The sequence below is a fragment of the Macaca fascicularis genome, chromosome 11, assembly GCF_037993035.2.
Source record: "Macaca fascicularis isolate 582-1 chromosome 11, T2T-MFA8v1.1".
Taxonomy (NCBI): Eukaryota; Metazoa; Chordata; class Mammalia; order Primates; family Cercopithecidae; genus Macaca; species Macaca fascicularis.
The window spans coordinates 95,474,161-95,489,608 of NC_088385.1; the positions used below are offsets into that span (position 1 = coordinate 95,474,161).

General features: G+C 37.3%; 1 protein-coding gene across 3 annotated transcripts in view; it reads right to left on the bottom strand.

Annotated features, from left to right (window-relative positions):
• Nucleotides 1–15,448, bottom strand: part of KITLG (KIT ligand) — an 87,746-nt gene that overhangs the window by 44,459 nt on the left and 27,839 nt on the right. For 2 of the 3 annotated variants that reach the window (XM_005571830.4, XM_005571829.4), the window contains exon 2: nt 7,169–7,282. The exons of the other annotated variant lie outside the window; for it this stretch is intronic. In XM_005571830.4, the coding sequence (XP_005571887.1) occupies nt 7,169–7,282 (114 nt within the window). The remainder of the gene's footprint in view (nt 1–7,168; nt 7,283–15,448) is intronic. 3 annotated transcript variants of the gene reach the window in all.

Consider the following 15,448-nt stretch of genomic DNA (forward strand, 5'->3'; position numbering starts at 1 on the left):
AGGAATCTGAATATACATTAAATATTTACATGTAAACTAGAAACTAGAAAAGCAGGAGCCAGGTCTAGAGTCCAGGGAGGTATTCCCTGTTGGTAGAGTTAAATGGATAAGTAACCAAGGGTACATATTTTTAAAAACAAATCTGTTCTACTAAAAGAAATTCATGGAAAAGAAAAAAAAATTAACTGACGGAAAATTTTACCAAAGGCTAACTCATTGTAATGAGCTTTAGTTTGGAGTGCAAGGATGTCAATACTATGCCAGATTGTAAATAAGAAGCTGCAAAAACAAGTCACTGGATGATGAGCTAACTGTGCTGGTGGGCCCTATTTACTGTCTTCTTTGGATATCCTAAGGATTGACCATGTCCAGTGACACTGGAAAAATATCCACGGGAGAACAGCATTCGGAAATGCTGGAGACATCGGCCAAGAAAAAGTCTTTGCAAGCCAAACTGGCACTGGCTGCATACCGCACCCTGCAGGTATTTGGACTCAGAAGAAAAATAATTCCAAATCAGAACATTTAACTTCCTCTCTAGATGACTGATCTAAAAACCTTTGAATCTCATGGTTCAAGTGTCACTGAGGTCCCTAAATCCCATGAGATCAGCGGCCACTTGGACATTTTGCAAGACCCTTACTTGTTTCGGCTGTCTCTCCCAAGTCCAAGGCAGGAATCAAAATTCAGTAGTGATCTATGGCTCCCTTGACACTTTAATAAAATGCTGTGCATATGTCAACTGTTCTGGGGAAAGAGTCCATGATTTTCAGACCTAGCACTGTTTAATAATCATGGCTGTAGAGGAGAAAAGCTCTACACTTCTATCTAAATGTCATCGTTCACTCATATACAGTAGCTTACTATAATGTTAGTTGTTCAGCCTTCAGAAATAACACCGCCCAAAAAAGCTTTTTGCTGTTTTGTTTCTCCTAAAAATTTATCTACTACTAATATTGACTAAAAATCTAACCAACCATGTGTATTACCACACCTGTATAGTTTTCGAGTGTAACTGGACTTTTTAAAAATGGTAACTCAATTCATGATTTTACAAAATTGGCAGGGCACAGTGGTTCATGCCTGTAATCCTACTGCTTTAAGAAGCCAAGGTGACAGGATCACTCAAAGTCAGCAGTTTGGGACCAGACTTGGCAACAAAGTGAGAGTCCATCTCAAGAAAAAAATTTTAAAAATTAGTCAGGTACGGTGGCAACTACTTGGGAGTCTCAGCTACTAGAGAGGCTGAGGCAGGAGGATCACTTGAGCCCAGGAGTTTGAGGCTCCAGTGAGCCATGACTGCACCATTGTACCCCAGACTGGGTGACAGACATCCTGTCTCATAAAAAAAAAAATTAAGATGACAATTTTAGGAGGCTTTTCAAGGTCATCTTTCCTCAGTAAAGAATATCTAAACAAAGATAGATAACCATTTTTCCTTTCAAATAGAAGAGATTATAAACTATAATACTTAGGGAGTGTATAATACCTCATGATGATGACATACCTTATGATGATGTCCTATCATATGATGACATACCTTATGATGATGATTCCAATTAAGTAGTACTAACTGAGCTTCTACAATATGATAGCTTCCTAATCACAGTAAGATAAGGTGACTACTATTCAGGAAATAAAATTCAGTAGGTTACAATGATAATTCATTAATTGTGGTTGAAATTTACATCTGAAACTACTGGGAATGCATTATAAATTATGAACTGCATTACTGTGCTGCAATGATATGTAGTTAGGGGGTCAAACCTCTACTCAACTATTTCCCAAGTGATAATGATCAGGTTACTAAATACCACTAGATCTCAGCTTTCTAACCAATATACTGGGCCTAAAAACAGTTACCTCATAAGGTTATGAAAAGTAAAGGAGACAATCCATGCAAGTATTTCTGCATGGTGTCTATGTACTCGTAACTATTGTTTTAAAAAACCAAGGAGCAGGCTGCGCATGGTGGCTGACACCTATAATCCCAGAACTTCAGGAGGCAGAAGTGGGAGGATCTCTTGAGACCAGGAGTTTGAGACCAGCCTGGGCAACACAAAGGGACCCACATCTCCACAAAAGATAAACATAAAAATTCAAGGAGCAGAAGACACATTATCTAAGTAATTTATTCTATAAAGGAAGAACAATGTTTTCCTAACAATAAGACTGATACTCTTAATAATATAGCAATCTATCTAGAGAGTTTTAATACATATTATTTCTAATAGTCCTTTTTTTAAAAAATATAAAATGTCCTTAAATTTTAGCTTTAAATAGAGAACGAATTTTTTGCTGACCACAGGAGCAGAAGTTAAAATGCTAAATATTGCAACCTAATAAAATAAAATTTGAAAACTATCTTTCAAACTATTATTTTTCAAAGGTCAAACAAAATTATGTGAAATCTTCACTATTAATGATATACACAGGTCATTTGAAGAAAAGAATTCATCCAGAAATGGGGACATTCAGGGACTCCAATTCTTCACTTTAATGCAGTAGTAATTCTATTTGAGAAATATAATATTTGAAGAGAAAAATAATCAGAATTAATCAAGACTGTCTATTCAAAGTGTGAAAATGTGTTATCTGAGGATATTTTTATAATCTCTTATTATGTTAATCTCCATGAATCATGTATAAATATAGCCAACTTGAATTAACTGCCCACGACAAGACCAGGAAAACAATAGGTTCCTTTGTTCTAATGCTATCTTACTAATTTGTAGACTGACCTTGAAAAGACAGAATAATTCCACCTTTACGAGATGGGGACGGGACCTTAAGAAACGTTTTGAGGAAGATAAGTCATTACCCAATAGAAAGTTAAAGACAAAAACATTTTTTCTCTTTAGCAGCAAAATCATATTGAGTTAAACTGCCTCAAATGAAGAAACAACATCATCACAAACAAAGAGAAGAGGAGGGAGAATACACAGAGAAAACTAGTTTGAACTCTTTCAATATTTGAATTTCCTTCTTATATGAACAATTACAACTGCTAAAAGCTGCAACCTAACTATCCCATAGATACAAGTTATGAAAGCTTGATTCATCCTCTTCCCAGATACTTGACCCTTTCTTTAGGTAAGTCTGAGTTTGCCATTTAAAACAAGTCTTGCAACACTTTTTTTAGAAACAAAGTAAAATGTTCTGTAAATAGATGAACTATTATGCTTAGTAAACGTGCCAGAAACAATTCAAATGAAAACCATGGGGACTGTAGGGGCAGTATAAAGTGTTCAAGAAGAAATTTAAAACAATTGACATTAAAGTCATAAATCATGTGCTTCTGTGACATGAGAATCACTTCAAGTAAATAAACTTAAAGTGTGTGGGCACAGTGCAAGTTGCCACCTAATGCAAAGACGGAACTGGTAGGGGCTGCAAAGGAATGATTTCCATTGAAGGAATAACTGCGAGTACAGGCAAAAATCAACTGTCAGGCCACTTCCTTTCCCTCACATAAAATGTAGCAAGGTTATGTCTGCAAAGTAAGTTCCTCTCATCCTATATAACCTCCTTTAGTCGAGTCATTACTGAATTATTCCAAGAGATGCAACCTGAAAAAAAAACATCATTATGGAATAAAATAATTTCAAAGCTGAAAAGGGCCTCCAAATTTCTCTAATTTAGTAGTTCTCATCTTCTTTGGGGCCATAGATTTATCTGAGAAATGATAAAACCTACACACTCTCCTCAGAAATGAACATAAGGCATACAAAGGCAGCACAATTCTGAACTTCATGTGTAAGCATTTGAAGTTTATCAGTCCTAGATTAAGACCTATTGATCATGTCCATGTTCCTCACTTGAAAAACTAGGAAATTGAATGCCAGAAAGATTCAGTGATTTGTCCAAGGCCACACAGCCAAGTAATAGTGGAGCTGGCATTAAAACAACCCAGTAATCCCGACTTCCATCAAGATGCTCTGCCCCAGCATTCTTTAGAGAAAGGCTGTGATTATCTCCATCCATAAATCTCAACAGTCACTCATGTTGCTGCTTGAATAAATGAAATTAATAAGTTAGGATAGGAACACTCCACTTCAAACATTAAAACACACACACACACACACACACACACACACAATAAGCACTATTGCCTAAGCAGTCCTGATACTTCTACATAAATAACTTTTATGTAGATGCTCGTTGGAAACATTACGGTTCTTACACCTCATCTCCACAAATTGAGATTCGGAATAGTGATGCTCTTAGAGCTGCACCTTAAATAACTCCCTGAGAGACTGTGATCTGCTGGTTCTAAAGTAATGACCTACTGTAAACATATTTTGAAGATTTGTTTTAATCTGGCATCTTTATAAATCTATACAACACAGATAACTAGTCATAATAGGAGTTGAGATTAAATAAGAGTCAAGACATTTTCATTTCTAAACAATGACAGAAGAGACCATCTAGAGCAATTGCTCTTAAGTCTCCTTTCAGAAATTTGTTAAAAACATAGATGTTTGGATCCCTTTCTCAGACTTATCAAAGCAGTTTCTTGCTGTAGGTCCAGGCACTTGCAATTTTTAAATTATTATTATACTTTAAGGTCTAGGGTACATGTGCACAACGTGCAGGTTTGTTAACAACACGTAGGTATACACACGCCAGGTTGGTTTGCTGCACCCATCAACTCGTCATTTACATTAGGTATTTCTCCTAACGCTATCCCTCCCCCAGCGCCCCACTCCCCAAAAGGTCCCAGTGCGTGATGTTTCCCTCCCTGTGTCCATGTGTTCTCATTGTTCAATTCTCACTTATGAGTGAGAACACGTGGTGCTTGGTTTACTGTTCTTATGATATTTTGCTGAGAATAATTGTTTCCAGCTTCATCCATGTCCCTGCAAAGGACATGAACTCATCCTTTTTATGGCTGCATAGTATTCCACCATGTATACGGGCCACATTTTCTTTACCCAGTCTATTACTGATGGACATTTGGGTTGGTTCCAAGTCTTTGCTATTGCGAATACAGGCATAATTTTCATCAGCATGACAGGTGATTGTGATGCTCATTAAGTGGAGCACATCATTTCTTCTTCTTCACTCACGCAGCAAACATTTAATGAACACCTTCTACTTTGCTGTCCCCACCCTTCTCTTATATCACCATTAAAATTCCCAGATGAATAATTTAGCCAACAACTGACTGAGCCCATTGGGTATTAAGATAACATATGTTCAAAAGTAGTTTTGCACCATTACATCTTCAAGGGTCTGTCTTGCTTTGTAGACTTATTCTTTCCTTCATCTTGTCTCTAAATCTTTATCTTCCTTCCTTACAGAAAGCTAAAATCACGTGCATGTTTGCTAGACTAGGTCATCTCACACAAGTTTACCATAACATTTTCTGTATTATTGTGCTTAGTCTTGTCAATAGCTTCTAGAATCTGAGAACAATTTATTGATAAACGAATTTAGGCATGGGCATAAGTAGTCAGATGGGAGTTAAGGCAGTAACTGATCTCATGGTGCTTACTACCATCCTACTTCCAGTAATGCCACCCGACACTCATCTCAGCTCTGAACTGAGGCACTTGGTATGGTTCCTCTTCCCTAAGTTCACATAATCATAAAATAGTAACCGTGTCTAACACTTACCAAATATCTACTATGTGTCAGGCACTGTGCTCACTATGGGCTTAGGCTACATTATTACAATTTATCCTCAGATCCCTCTGACATATTATCTCTATTTAACAGATGAAGAAACTGAGGCTTGAAGAGGTCAAGTGCCTTGACTAAAGTCACATAGCCATCACATGTTAAGTCTAGACTAGAACCCAGGTCATGCACAAAAGTTAAATTTTAAACACATACTGTCCTTTTAGTGTTGTTTCTTGGGTCACAAACTAACAAGCAACTCAAGGAAAAAAACATGATCTGTTTTAAACAGTATGTTTTTTTTTTAAAAAAAAATATGCCCCCCTCACCCCCACCCTATACACAATAGCTACCCGGGTATATATCAGGCAACTCTTGCATGGCTTTGCTCACAGTTCCCTCAAGTAAGACATACTGATACATCTGCTGCTGCTGTATGGGAGAATGCTTTTAAACCTTAACTCTCTGGGTCCCAAGGAATTTGTATAAACTGTGTCTGTAGGTTTCTACTTCTATATTGAGGCTAAGCTAGCAAGACTTCAACAGTGGCCTTAAACTTCTGTTTTGAAGATCTATTATAAACCCAAAATAAAACATATACACCGGAAAATATGTATCAAGAAGAGGGAAGATAAATAGAGCCCCTTCTACTCCTTATCCTATTACCCCAACAAATAAACTTTTCATCCCTTTCTCTACATCACAACCCTCATTTCTTACCTATTCTCACATCACCTCGGTTCTCCAGTGAGTATTTAAATAACCAGGAATTTAAAAAAATTGCTTCTCAAGCTTTGTTCATCCTGAAATCATACATGGTTCAAACAAGCATGTAAGATCTCCCCTAGATCGCGAGGGTTGGGAAGGATGCATTCCAGACGTGTTATGCCCTCTCTGTGGCTTGATCTTGAGAGAAAGCACCTGGAAAAGCATAGCATGGAGCTGGCAGTGACTTAGGGGCAGCAATGCAAATGGCTTTCGCTGAGGGAAGAGTTCAATGTCACAAACCAGGGAGATGAGTCCCTTCAGCATGTGGGCAATGAATCACCTCTCTATGTTCCCTGAAGAAGCAAACGCCCACTGACATGTGACAGGGTCTTCATACTGATGGAATGGGGAGAATAGCCATTTCAGATTTCCTTTCGTTAGGCTTTTTAGAGAAGAGTAGGAAGACATGTGAAGGGGAAATAGAACATGCTGGAGAACCCACTGGAGAGATTATGGGGAACAAGCCGGGGCAAGCCCATCAGCACACAGCGAACTCTCCAAGGTCCTTCACTGCCTATGAAGGAGGGCGAGAAGACCAGCAAATAAGCAGTCACAGCAGCGGTGTGCAACTAGCCAGTTTTACCAACAAAGTATCCATGACCTTAAATATCTCACTACCTGCTTTCTATAAACCCTTTATAGTAACCCAATGATTCCTTTCCCCACCTTAGGAAAACAGTACTTTGGGGCAAGAAAAATCTAAATCTTTGATCAACAAGCACAGGAAAAAGAGCCACAGCTCTTTTTTACACGGCACTTTAAAGCATTCCTTACTCACCAATTTAGTGACGTCTTTTACATTATTAGTCACACGATTCCTGCAGATCCCTTCAGTTTTGACGAGAGGATTAAATAGGAGCAGTTGGAGATAAATGCAAGTGAGAATCCAAGTCTAAATGAAAACAGAAAAATTGCTTGATGATCATCAGTTAAAATCTGTAATCATTCAAACTTTTAACATTTAATGCCTTGATGCACAAAAAGACCGGTCTAATATATATATATATGTATGTATGTTATTGGCTTAAATGCAATTAAATATTACACATTCAAGCTATGTTCACCAAAGTTTTAAAAAGCTTTTAGTTAAAATCCATTTTGAATTATTCTCTCAATGACAATATTGTTAACTTTTGTCAAAAACTTTCTTCAGCCAATTTCCCAATGGCAATTAGGAATAAACTTGTAACAGCATGTTAAAGACTTAGCCTTTGGGGTGTCTTCTAAAAGCTAGAGAATGCATAAAATGTATCCCTTATGGCACCAAAAGAAACATCTTATTTCTACTTTAAATGTAGATCGCTTGGCAAGTAGCAGTATAACCCCTGAGCAGTGCTTTAATTCAATAATCTACAAGAGTACACCAAGTTAAAGTGACAGAGATGTGTATTTTTAGACCTAAGACAGAATTCCACTTAATTTGTGAGACATCAAAAGAATATTTTGAAACACAGCTTTTTAGTCACTTCAGGAAAATATTTCCTTAGCCAATAGGAAGGCATTCTTGAACCCTAGCAGAAAGTAATCTGTCTTCTCTCTCTCTCTCAAACACACATAACCTACACATCGGCTTGAAAACAACATTTTCTATCATGTATTATAGTTGTTTTAATGCATGACTTATTATTCCTTATTACACTATAGAGTTTCAAGGACTTGTGCATCTGATTTATCTTTGTAGTATCTTCACAACGCATAACACAGTATCTTGCATATAAAAAGCCCTTAATAAATATTTGCTGGGTGAATCAGTGGTCAAGGTAAAAATATATTCTGATGCTCAAATTCAATAACCATTTATTAAACATGTATTATGCTGCAAGAACAGTGCCAGTCACTAGGGTAACAAAGATGATGAAGATGCCCTTGAAACTCAGAGGCAGGTAAATAAATAACACCCACACCTTGTGATAAACACTTTGGGAACACAGAGGAGGAAGCAATTAATCAATTAACCTTAAGGGGGAGAACCAGTTGCAGGAAGACAGTGCCAAGAAAAGCCAGAGAGAAAATGTGACTGTGGCCGGATTTAGGAGGACAAGGAGGATTTGCAAGGGCTGACAAAAAAAAAGATGAGCGTTCCAGGAAAAATAAACAACATGACAAAACCATGCAGATGTGAAGACATTCTAAAATATGTGTGAATTCTTTCATGAGATACCATTCTTCTGTAAAATCTTAAAATTACACAAGAGTCCAGATGCACATGACTAGAAATCTTCTCTATTTACATAGCTAGCCATATTTAAAAGGAACTGGATTATTATTTTCAATTAATATCTGCACGCTAACTAGATATTATACTAGAACAAATAATGATTATTATTTGCTAAAATTTCTAAAACTACAATGCTAATTACATGGATAAAGTGGTTTGTATTCAAAATTAAAATCCTTTTATTCCCTTACCACCATGGTCTATTTTAGCAGTAATCCTGCATAATTTAATTTAAGGCTACTTTGAGCACTGTGGGGTCACACTCTTCATAGTATCATCTTTCTTGGACCACAGTGAAGACTAAGTTGTAAAAATTATTTCTGTCTGAGGATTCTTCTTTTTGGACAACCCCTACATACAAACACTCCGTTAATAACACAATCTTCCTTCACATGTGTAAATATAATTTATTAAACTCAGCTTTCTTTTATATTGTCATTGCTAAGACATAACCTCCCTGGAAATAAACTTCTCTAAGCCCCTCTTTCCTGATGTGATTTGGGAACTTTCTCTAAGACATCTCTGTAAGGGACCAATCTCAGAAATGACCATAATCACATCCTTGGCTCAAAGAAATTTAACGGTAGAAATTCTGTTACTGGTCTTCACAATCCTTTACTCCTGGCCTTGAATAAATACTAAAGAAACATTTGTTCATTCATTCATCTAACAAGTATTTATTGAGTATCTGGTGTATACCAGGCATTGTGCTAGGTGCTAGGCCTATATAATGAACAAAAAAAACCTGCCCTCATAAGGCTTAATAACAAACATAAGTAACTAGGTTATACAGTATGTCAAAAGGTGTCAAAAGCTATGGAAAAAAAAAAAAATTAGAGCAAGGTTAAGGGGATTGGAATCATAATGTCTACTCTGCCTTACTGGTGATCTTGGGTTCAGAGTGACAATCACAGTCATGAGTCACAGGAGGCTTTGCTAAGCACCATGTGTACTACTGAGTTTTAAGAAAGGTTAGGTCAGCCGGTTGTGGTGGCTCATGACTATAATCCCAGCACTTTAGGAGGCCGAGGTGGATGGATCACGAGGTCAGGAGATTGAGACCAGCCTGGCCAACATGGTGAATCCCCGTCTCTACTAAAAATACAAAAATTAGCTGGGTGTGGCAGTGTGCGCCTGTAATCCCAGCTACTGGGGAGGCTGAGGCAGCAGAATTGTTTTAACCCGTGAGGCAGAGGTTGCAATGAGCCAAGATCATGCCGCTGTACTCCAGCCTGGAGACAAAAGCTAGACTCCATTTAAAGAAAGAACGAAAGAACAAAAGAACGAAAGAAAGAAAGGAAGGAAGGAAGGAAGGAAGGAAGGAAGGAAGGAAGGAGGAAAGGAGGAAAGGAGGAAAGAAGGAAAGAAAGAAAGAAGAAAAGAAAGGAAGAAAGAAAGAAGGAAAGGAAGAAAGAAATAAAGAAAGGAAGAAGGAAAGAAAGGAAGGAAGGAAGGAAGAAAGAAAGAAAGAGAAAGAAAGAAAAGAAAGAAAGAAAGAAAGAAAGAAAGAAAGAAAGAAAGAAAGAAAGAAAGAAAGAAAGAAAGAAAGAAAGAAAGAAAGAAAGAAAGAAAGAAAGGTTAGATAACAAAAGAGTACATACAGCACCAGCAGAGCCAACTCCCAGGCCATCTCTAATATTAGAAAGTCACTGAACACTCAGGATATGTGTGGCAATGATAGGTGATGCTGGGTAGGTGATTCCTTCTCCTTATACCTTGCTAGCTGAGCAGTTTTTTAGGGATACAGCATGAACTTCTATTCATTTTTCTAGAGCAGCTATCGCCACCAGTACCAGTCTCAACAATAAAATATTAATACATATCAGTGCATGATATATGCCTGTAATAAAGCACACATCAGTGCTTGCTACCTAGTAACTTCAGCTGAGTTCTCTTGGAGGAAGTACAGATGAACACCTAAAAGTTTCTTGAGTCCTTGCTGAAAGAAGACTTATAGGGAGGGTCAAATCACCAGGCATTTCTGAGTCTAGAGAAGAGCCACAGAACTAACCGTACTCTTTTCTTTCCAAAGATTGCAGTATGCATGGAAACAGCTTGGAATTTTTAACAGGGTAATATTGACAAGTGTCTCATTAAGAAGACAACATTTCACCAAAGATTGGACAAAGCTAAGGCAGTGGTCCACGCAGACATCTGTGGGAAGAGTACGGCATACAGAGAGAAAAGCTGGTGCCAAGGTCCTAAGGTCTATTTAAGACATATGTTATTTAAGACATAGCAAGAGTAAATCAAAGAGCAGTAGAGGATGATGATGTCAGCGAGACAATGGAGAGGCCAGCTTATGTAGGGCTTATTGAAGCCCATTGCCCAGACGTTGACTCTTACTTGAATAAAATAGGATTCATTGCAAGAATTTGAGCAGAGGCGGGATATAAATATACTTCAGAATAAAAATAAATTAATTAAATAAGATCAGTCTGATTGCTATAATAAAAATAGACTTTAGGGTGACAACAGGTAGAAAATGAAACAGACAAGTTGGGAGGTTGTTGCTGTAATCCAATCAAGAAAGGGTTATAGTAATACATTGACTGAAAGTGGTTGGATTCTGGACATCTTCCTAAGGCTGAACCATGAGAATTTCCTGACAGAGTAAGATTTGAGAGAAAGAGTCAAAGATGACTATAAGAATTTTGGTATGAACTACTGGCAAGATGGTGTTGCCATCAACTGATATGGGGAACACTGGGGATAGAGAAGGTTTGGGGGGCAGATCAGGAGTTACATTTTGAGTATGTTAAGTTTAAGATGTCTTTGAAGTATTCTAGTGATAATGCCAGGTCAAGATATTTAAATCTGGACTTAGGAGGGAAGCTTGGGCTGCAGATATAAATATGATAGCCTTCCATATATAAATGGGGTGTTAAGCAAATGAGTGGATGAGATCACCAAGGGAGTGAGTAAAAGTACAAAAAAGAACAAAGAACTGAGCATGCTATGGTGTTCTAACCTTAAGGGATCTGACAGAAGAGTTAGAACCCACAAAAGAGTCCAAGAGAGCAAAGCAAAAAGATTATGGAAGAAAGTCAAGACTTTAAAAAAGTACTTTAAGGAAAAGAAGGTCAAACTATGTCAAATGCTGGTTATAGGTCGAGTAAGACAAGGACTGAGAACTGACTACTGGTTTGGCAACATTAAGGTCACTGGTGACACTAACAAGAGCACTTTTATTGAAGTGGTACGGGAAAAAGCCAGTCTATGGTGGGTTTAAGAAAGCAAGAGACAAGACTAACCAGAAACAATGAGTATGAACAGTTGTTTTGAAGTTTTCTTTCAAAGGAGAGCAACTGGATAAACAAACACATAAATAAAACCAAGATAGGGAAGTAGCTGGCAAGAAATTGGGGGTGAAGAGAGTTTTCTTTGTAAGAAGGTTGAAACATCAGAATGTGTATATGCCTATGGGAATGATCCAATAGGAGGAAGCAATTGGCAATATAGGTCAGAAGAGAGGGGACTGCTTGGGCAACAGCCTTGAGCAGGAAAGAAGGGGTGAGATTCATTTCTCAAGTAGAAAGTGTGGCTTTAAATAGGAGTATAAGTAGTTCAATTCTATCAGGCAGAGTGCTGGAATGTAAATGCAGATGCTGGTGGTGTTTTGGGAACAATTCCATGGATAGAGCTAAAAGTTACTGAACATTTACTATATACCAAGCATCTTGGATATCTAATAACGAAAAAACAATAACTTTCATATGTCCTAATTTTAAAGATGAAGGAGTTGAGGTATAGGGACATTTGGTGACTTCTGAGTGGTGAAATCAGTAAGCCCAGAGCTGTCCAATTCTAACTCCTGTCCTTTTAGCCCCTCTACACTGTCCCAGAACTCCCGCAAATCTGTTAGATGATTTGTGAGAACTGTGATGTGATAGCAAATCTCTAAAACTTTAATAATTTTGCAAATATCAAGCATATGGAGACAAGTCTGTTCCACATTCCATGCCACAGCTGAATATTCTACATTATTCAAACCATCATTTTTAATATATGTCATTTGATAGTTCCTTAAAATATATCAACACAGACTGCTATAATAATTGAAGAATGATTTGATCAGGCAATATATTTTTTTGTATCGGTTAAATTGAAATAGCTTACAAAGATATGGTTTTGTTCATTTTATAAAAATCTACTAGGTAAATGCTAAAATTAAATCTATGTTGGCTTATGAACATTCAAATATCTCTGAAAAACCTATATTTCTTAAAGCCCTTTATTTTAAAGCCATTATAAATAAATTCATACTGTAATTTAATTTTGCAGATACTTTGCTACCATTTAAACTACCTACCTTTCATAAAATTAAAGAATTCATTCTGGCATAGCTAAACATTAGGACAGGGGGATAATCAAATTAGAAATACTGAGGTTTTTGCGAAGCAAGGATGACACCTCCTTCATCAGTATACTCAGGAGAGAGCTGAACTGCAGAGCTTACTTCTTTATATAAAAAAGAAATGTTTCAGTATTAATTTTTCTACACAGAAGTCTTTCTAATATTGTACACACACTTTGATTTCTTAAACAGTGAATTGAAATATTAAACTTTGCTTTTCTTTGATGGTTCAGGGTCATCAAATAAAAGGAAGACTTTCAAAGTATCTCACTTAGGTAGTTGTAACTTCCCTTCTCCAAGAGGTTCCAAATTACTGTACTTGTTTGTATAACTTTTAAACATTTAGGTTTCACTTGTTTGTTCCTTAGTTTTCCTGTTTCCCCCAGATTGTCATGTCATTACTTGCAACATATTTTTACCACTAACATGCCTATTTCCAGTCTCCTGCACTCTTGATGATGAGCACAACACATGTCCCATATGGGAGCTTATAGCAGGAAGTATAATGGACCCAAAGATGTCCGTGTTCTAATTCTTGGAACTTGTGAATATATCATCACATATGGCAAAATGGACTTTCCAGACATGATTACGTTAAGAACTAGAGATGAAGAGACTATCCTAGATTCCCTGGGTCTAATCTAATCCCCACGGTCCTTAAAAATGGAGACTATTTTCCAGCTCTGTTCAGAGACAGGCGCAATGATGGAAGAACAGTCAAGTAAATGTGACATGAAAAGGACTCAACACGTCCTTGCTGGCATTGAAAATAGAGAGAAGGGACCAGGAGTCAAGGAATGTAGGAAGCTTCTAGAAGCTGGAAAAGAGAAAGAAACAGATTCTCCCCTAGAGTCTTTGGAAAGCAACACACAGTCTAATTGATACTTTGATTTAAGTGAGCCCTATTTTGAACATTTGATCTTCAAAATTATAATATTTATATATATATATATATATATATATTTTTTTTTTTGGATGGAGTCTCTCTCTCTCTGTTGCCCAGGCTGGAGAGCAGTGATGTGGTCTCGGTTCACTGCAACCTCCGCCTCCGAGGTTCAAGTGATTCTCCTGCCTCAGCCTCCCGAGTAGCTGGGATTAAAGGTGCCTGCCACCATGGCCGGCCTTTTTTTTTCGTATTTTTGGTAGAGATGGAGTTTCACCATGTTGGCCAGGCTGGTCTTGAACTCCTGAGCTCAGGTAATCCACTTGCTTTAGCTTCCCAAAGTGTTGGGATTACAGGCGTGAGCCACTACACCCAGTCAGTCAATAAATTTGTGGCAATTTATTACAGCAGCAACAGAAAAATAAAACACAGCTCAATTGAAATACTTTTGGAATGAATGAACGAATGAATGAATGAATGAATGGTGCCGTGTAGTGATGGTCAAGCTATTCCAGATGAGGAAAGTGAACTGCCTCTGCCAGAATTCTTGGCCCCCCACCCTTTATTTTAAGCAGAGTAGCTCAGCTTTTTTTTTTTTTTTTTTTTTTTAATTTGTTCATGCCTCTTAGAAAGATTCTGTTTAAACAAAGGTTTCCAAGGACCAAGAAGAAATTAGGAAAAAACAAAACAAAACAAAACAAAAAAACGCTTTTGGAAACCATGGGCAGAATATGGATCCAGAAAACCTCTCAGTCCCTTCCCATGTGACTTCAAGCAAGTCAGCTAATCCCCCTGAGTATCCATTTATCAGCCTGTAAAACGAGAATAAAAATAATTTTTGTCTTACCCATTTCATGAACTAGTAGTAAGAATCAAATGAGAAACTATTGAAACTGCGGATGCTATGCAATTATTTGCTGTGCGGTTTATGGGCTTTGCATTGGCTAGGAAACCAGGAAACAAGTACTTCAAAAATGTTTGAGTAAAACTTTCTGAGAAAAGACTTTATAGAGTAAATCTCCCATGAACAAAGAGTATGACCTTTAGCACATGAATATTTTCACACTGACTTTGAGTTCACACACCTTTTTCATTTATTTCTTAGTTCTGAACTGTGTTTAGAGTAGCTTCAGTTACCACACAATTGACTTCCAATTAAATGAGGTGTTCTAATATATCAACAAAATATTTATCTTTGTTTTCTCTTCCTCTTATTCCAATTTCTGGAAACTCTGAGGGGATAGGGTACCTAAATGTGTGGGTGTGCACACACGCTCACACACACCCTAATGGAGATAATACTCCTGAAGCAAAATGTCCCTGTGTTTGTGACTTCTGCTCTAAAATGTATCTTTTCAGTTTGGGTAATCATCTGTTTTTTTTGTTTTTTTTTTTTTTTTTTTTTCCTGTTAACATTCTCTGCAGCTGTATATGGCATTTTTCTTTGCTACTTTGTTTAATCATTGTACAACTTTTCTCTCTAGGTCAAGCTCATTGTGTGATAACCTCTCATTTCTGGATAGTCTTTCATTGTATAGACACATATTGTCGTGGGTAGTTCTCGTTTTTTTTTAGAAACATGCATCAAAATTGTCCCCCG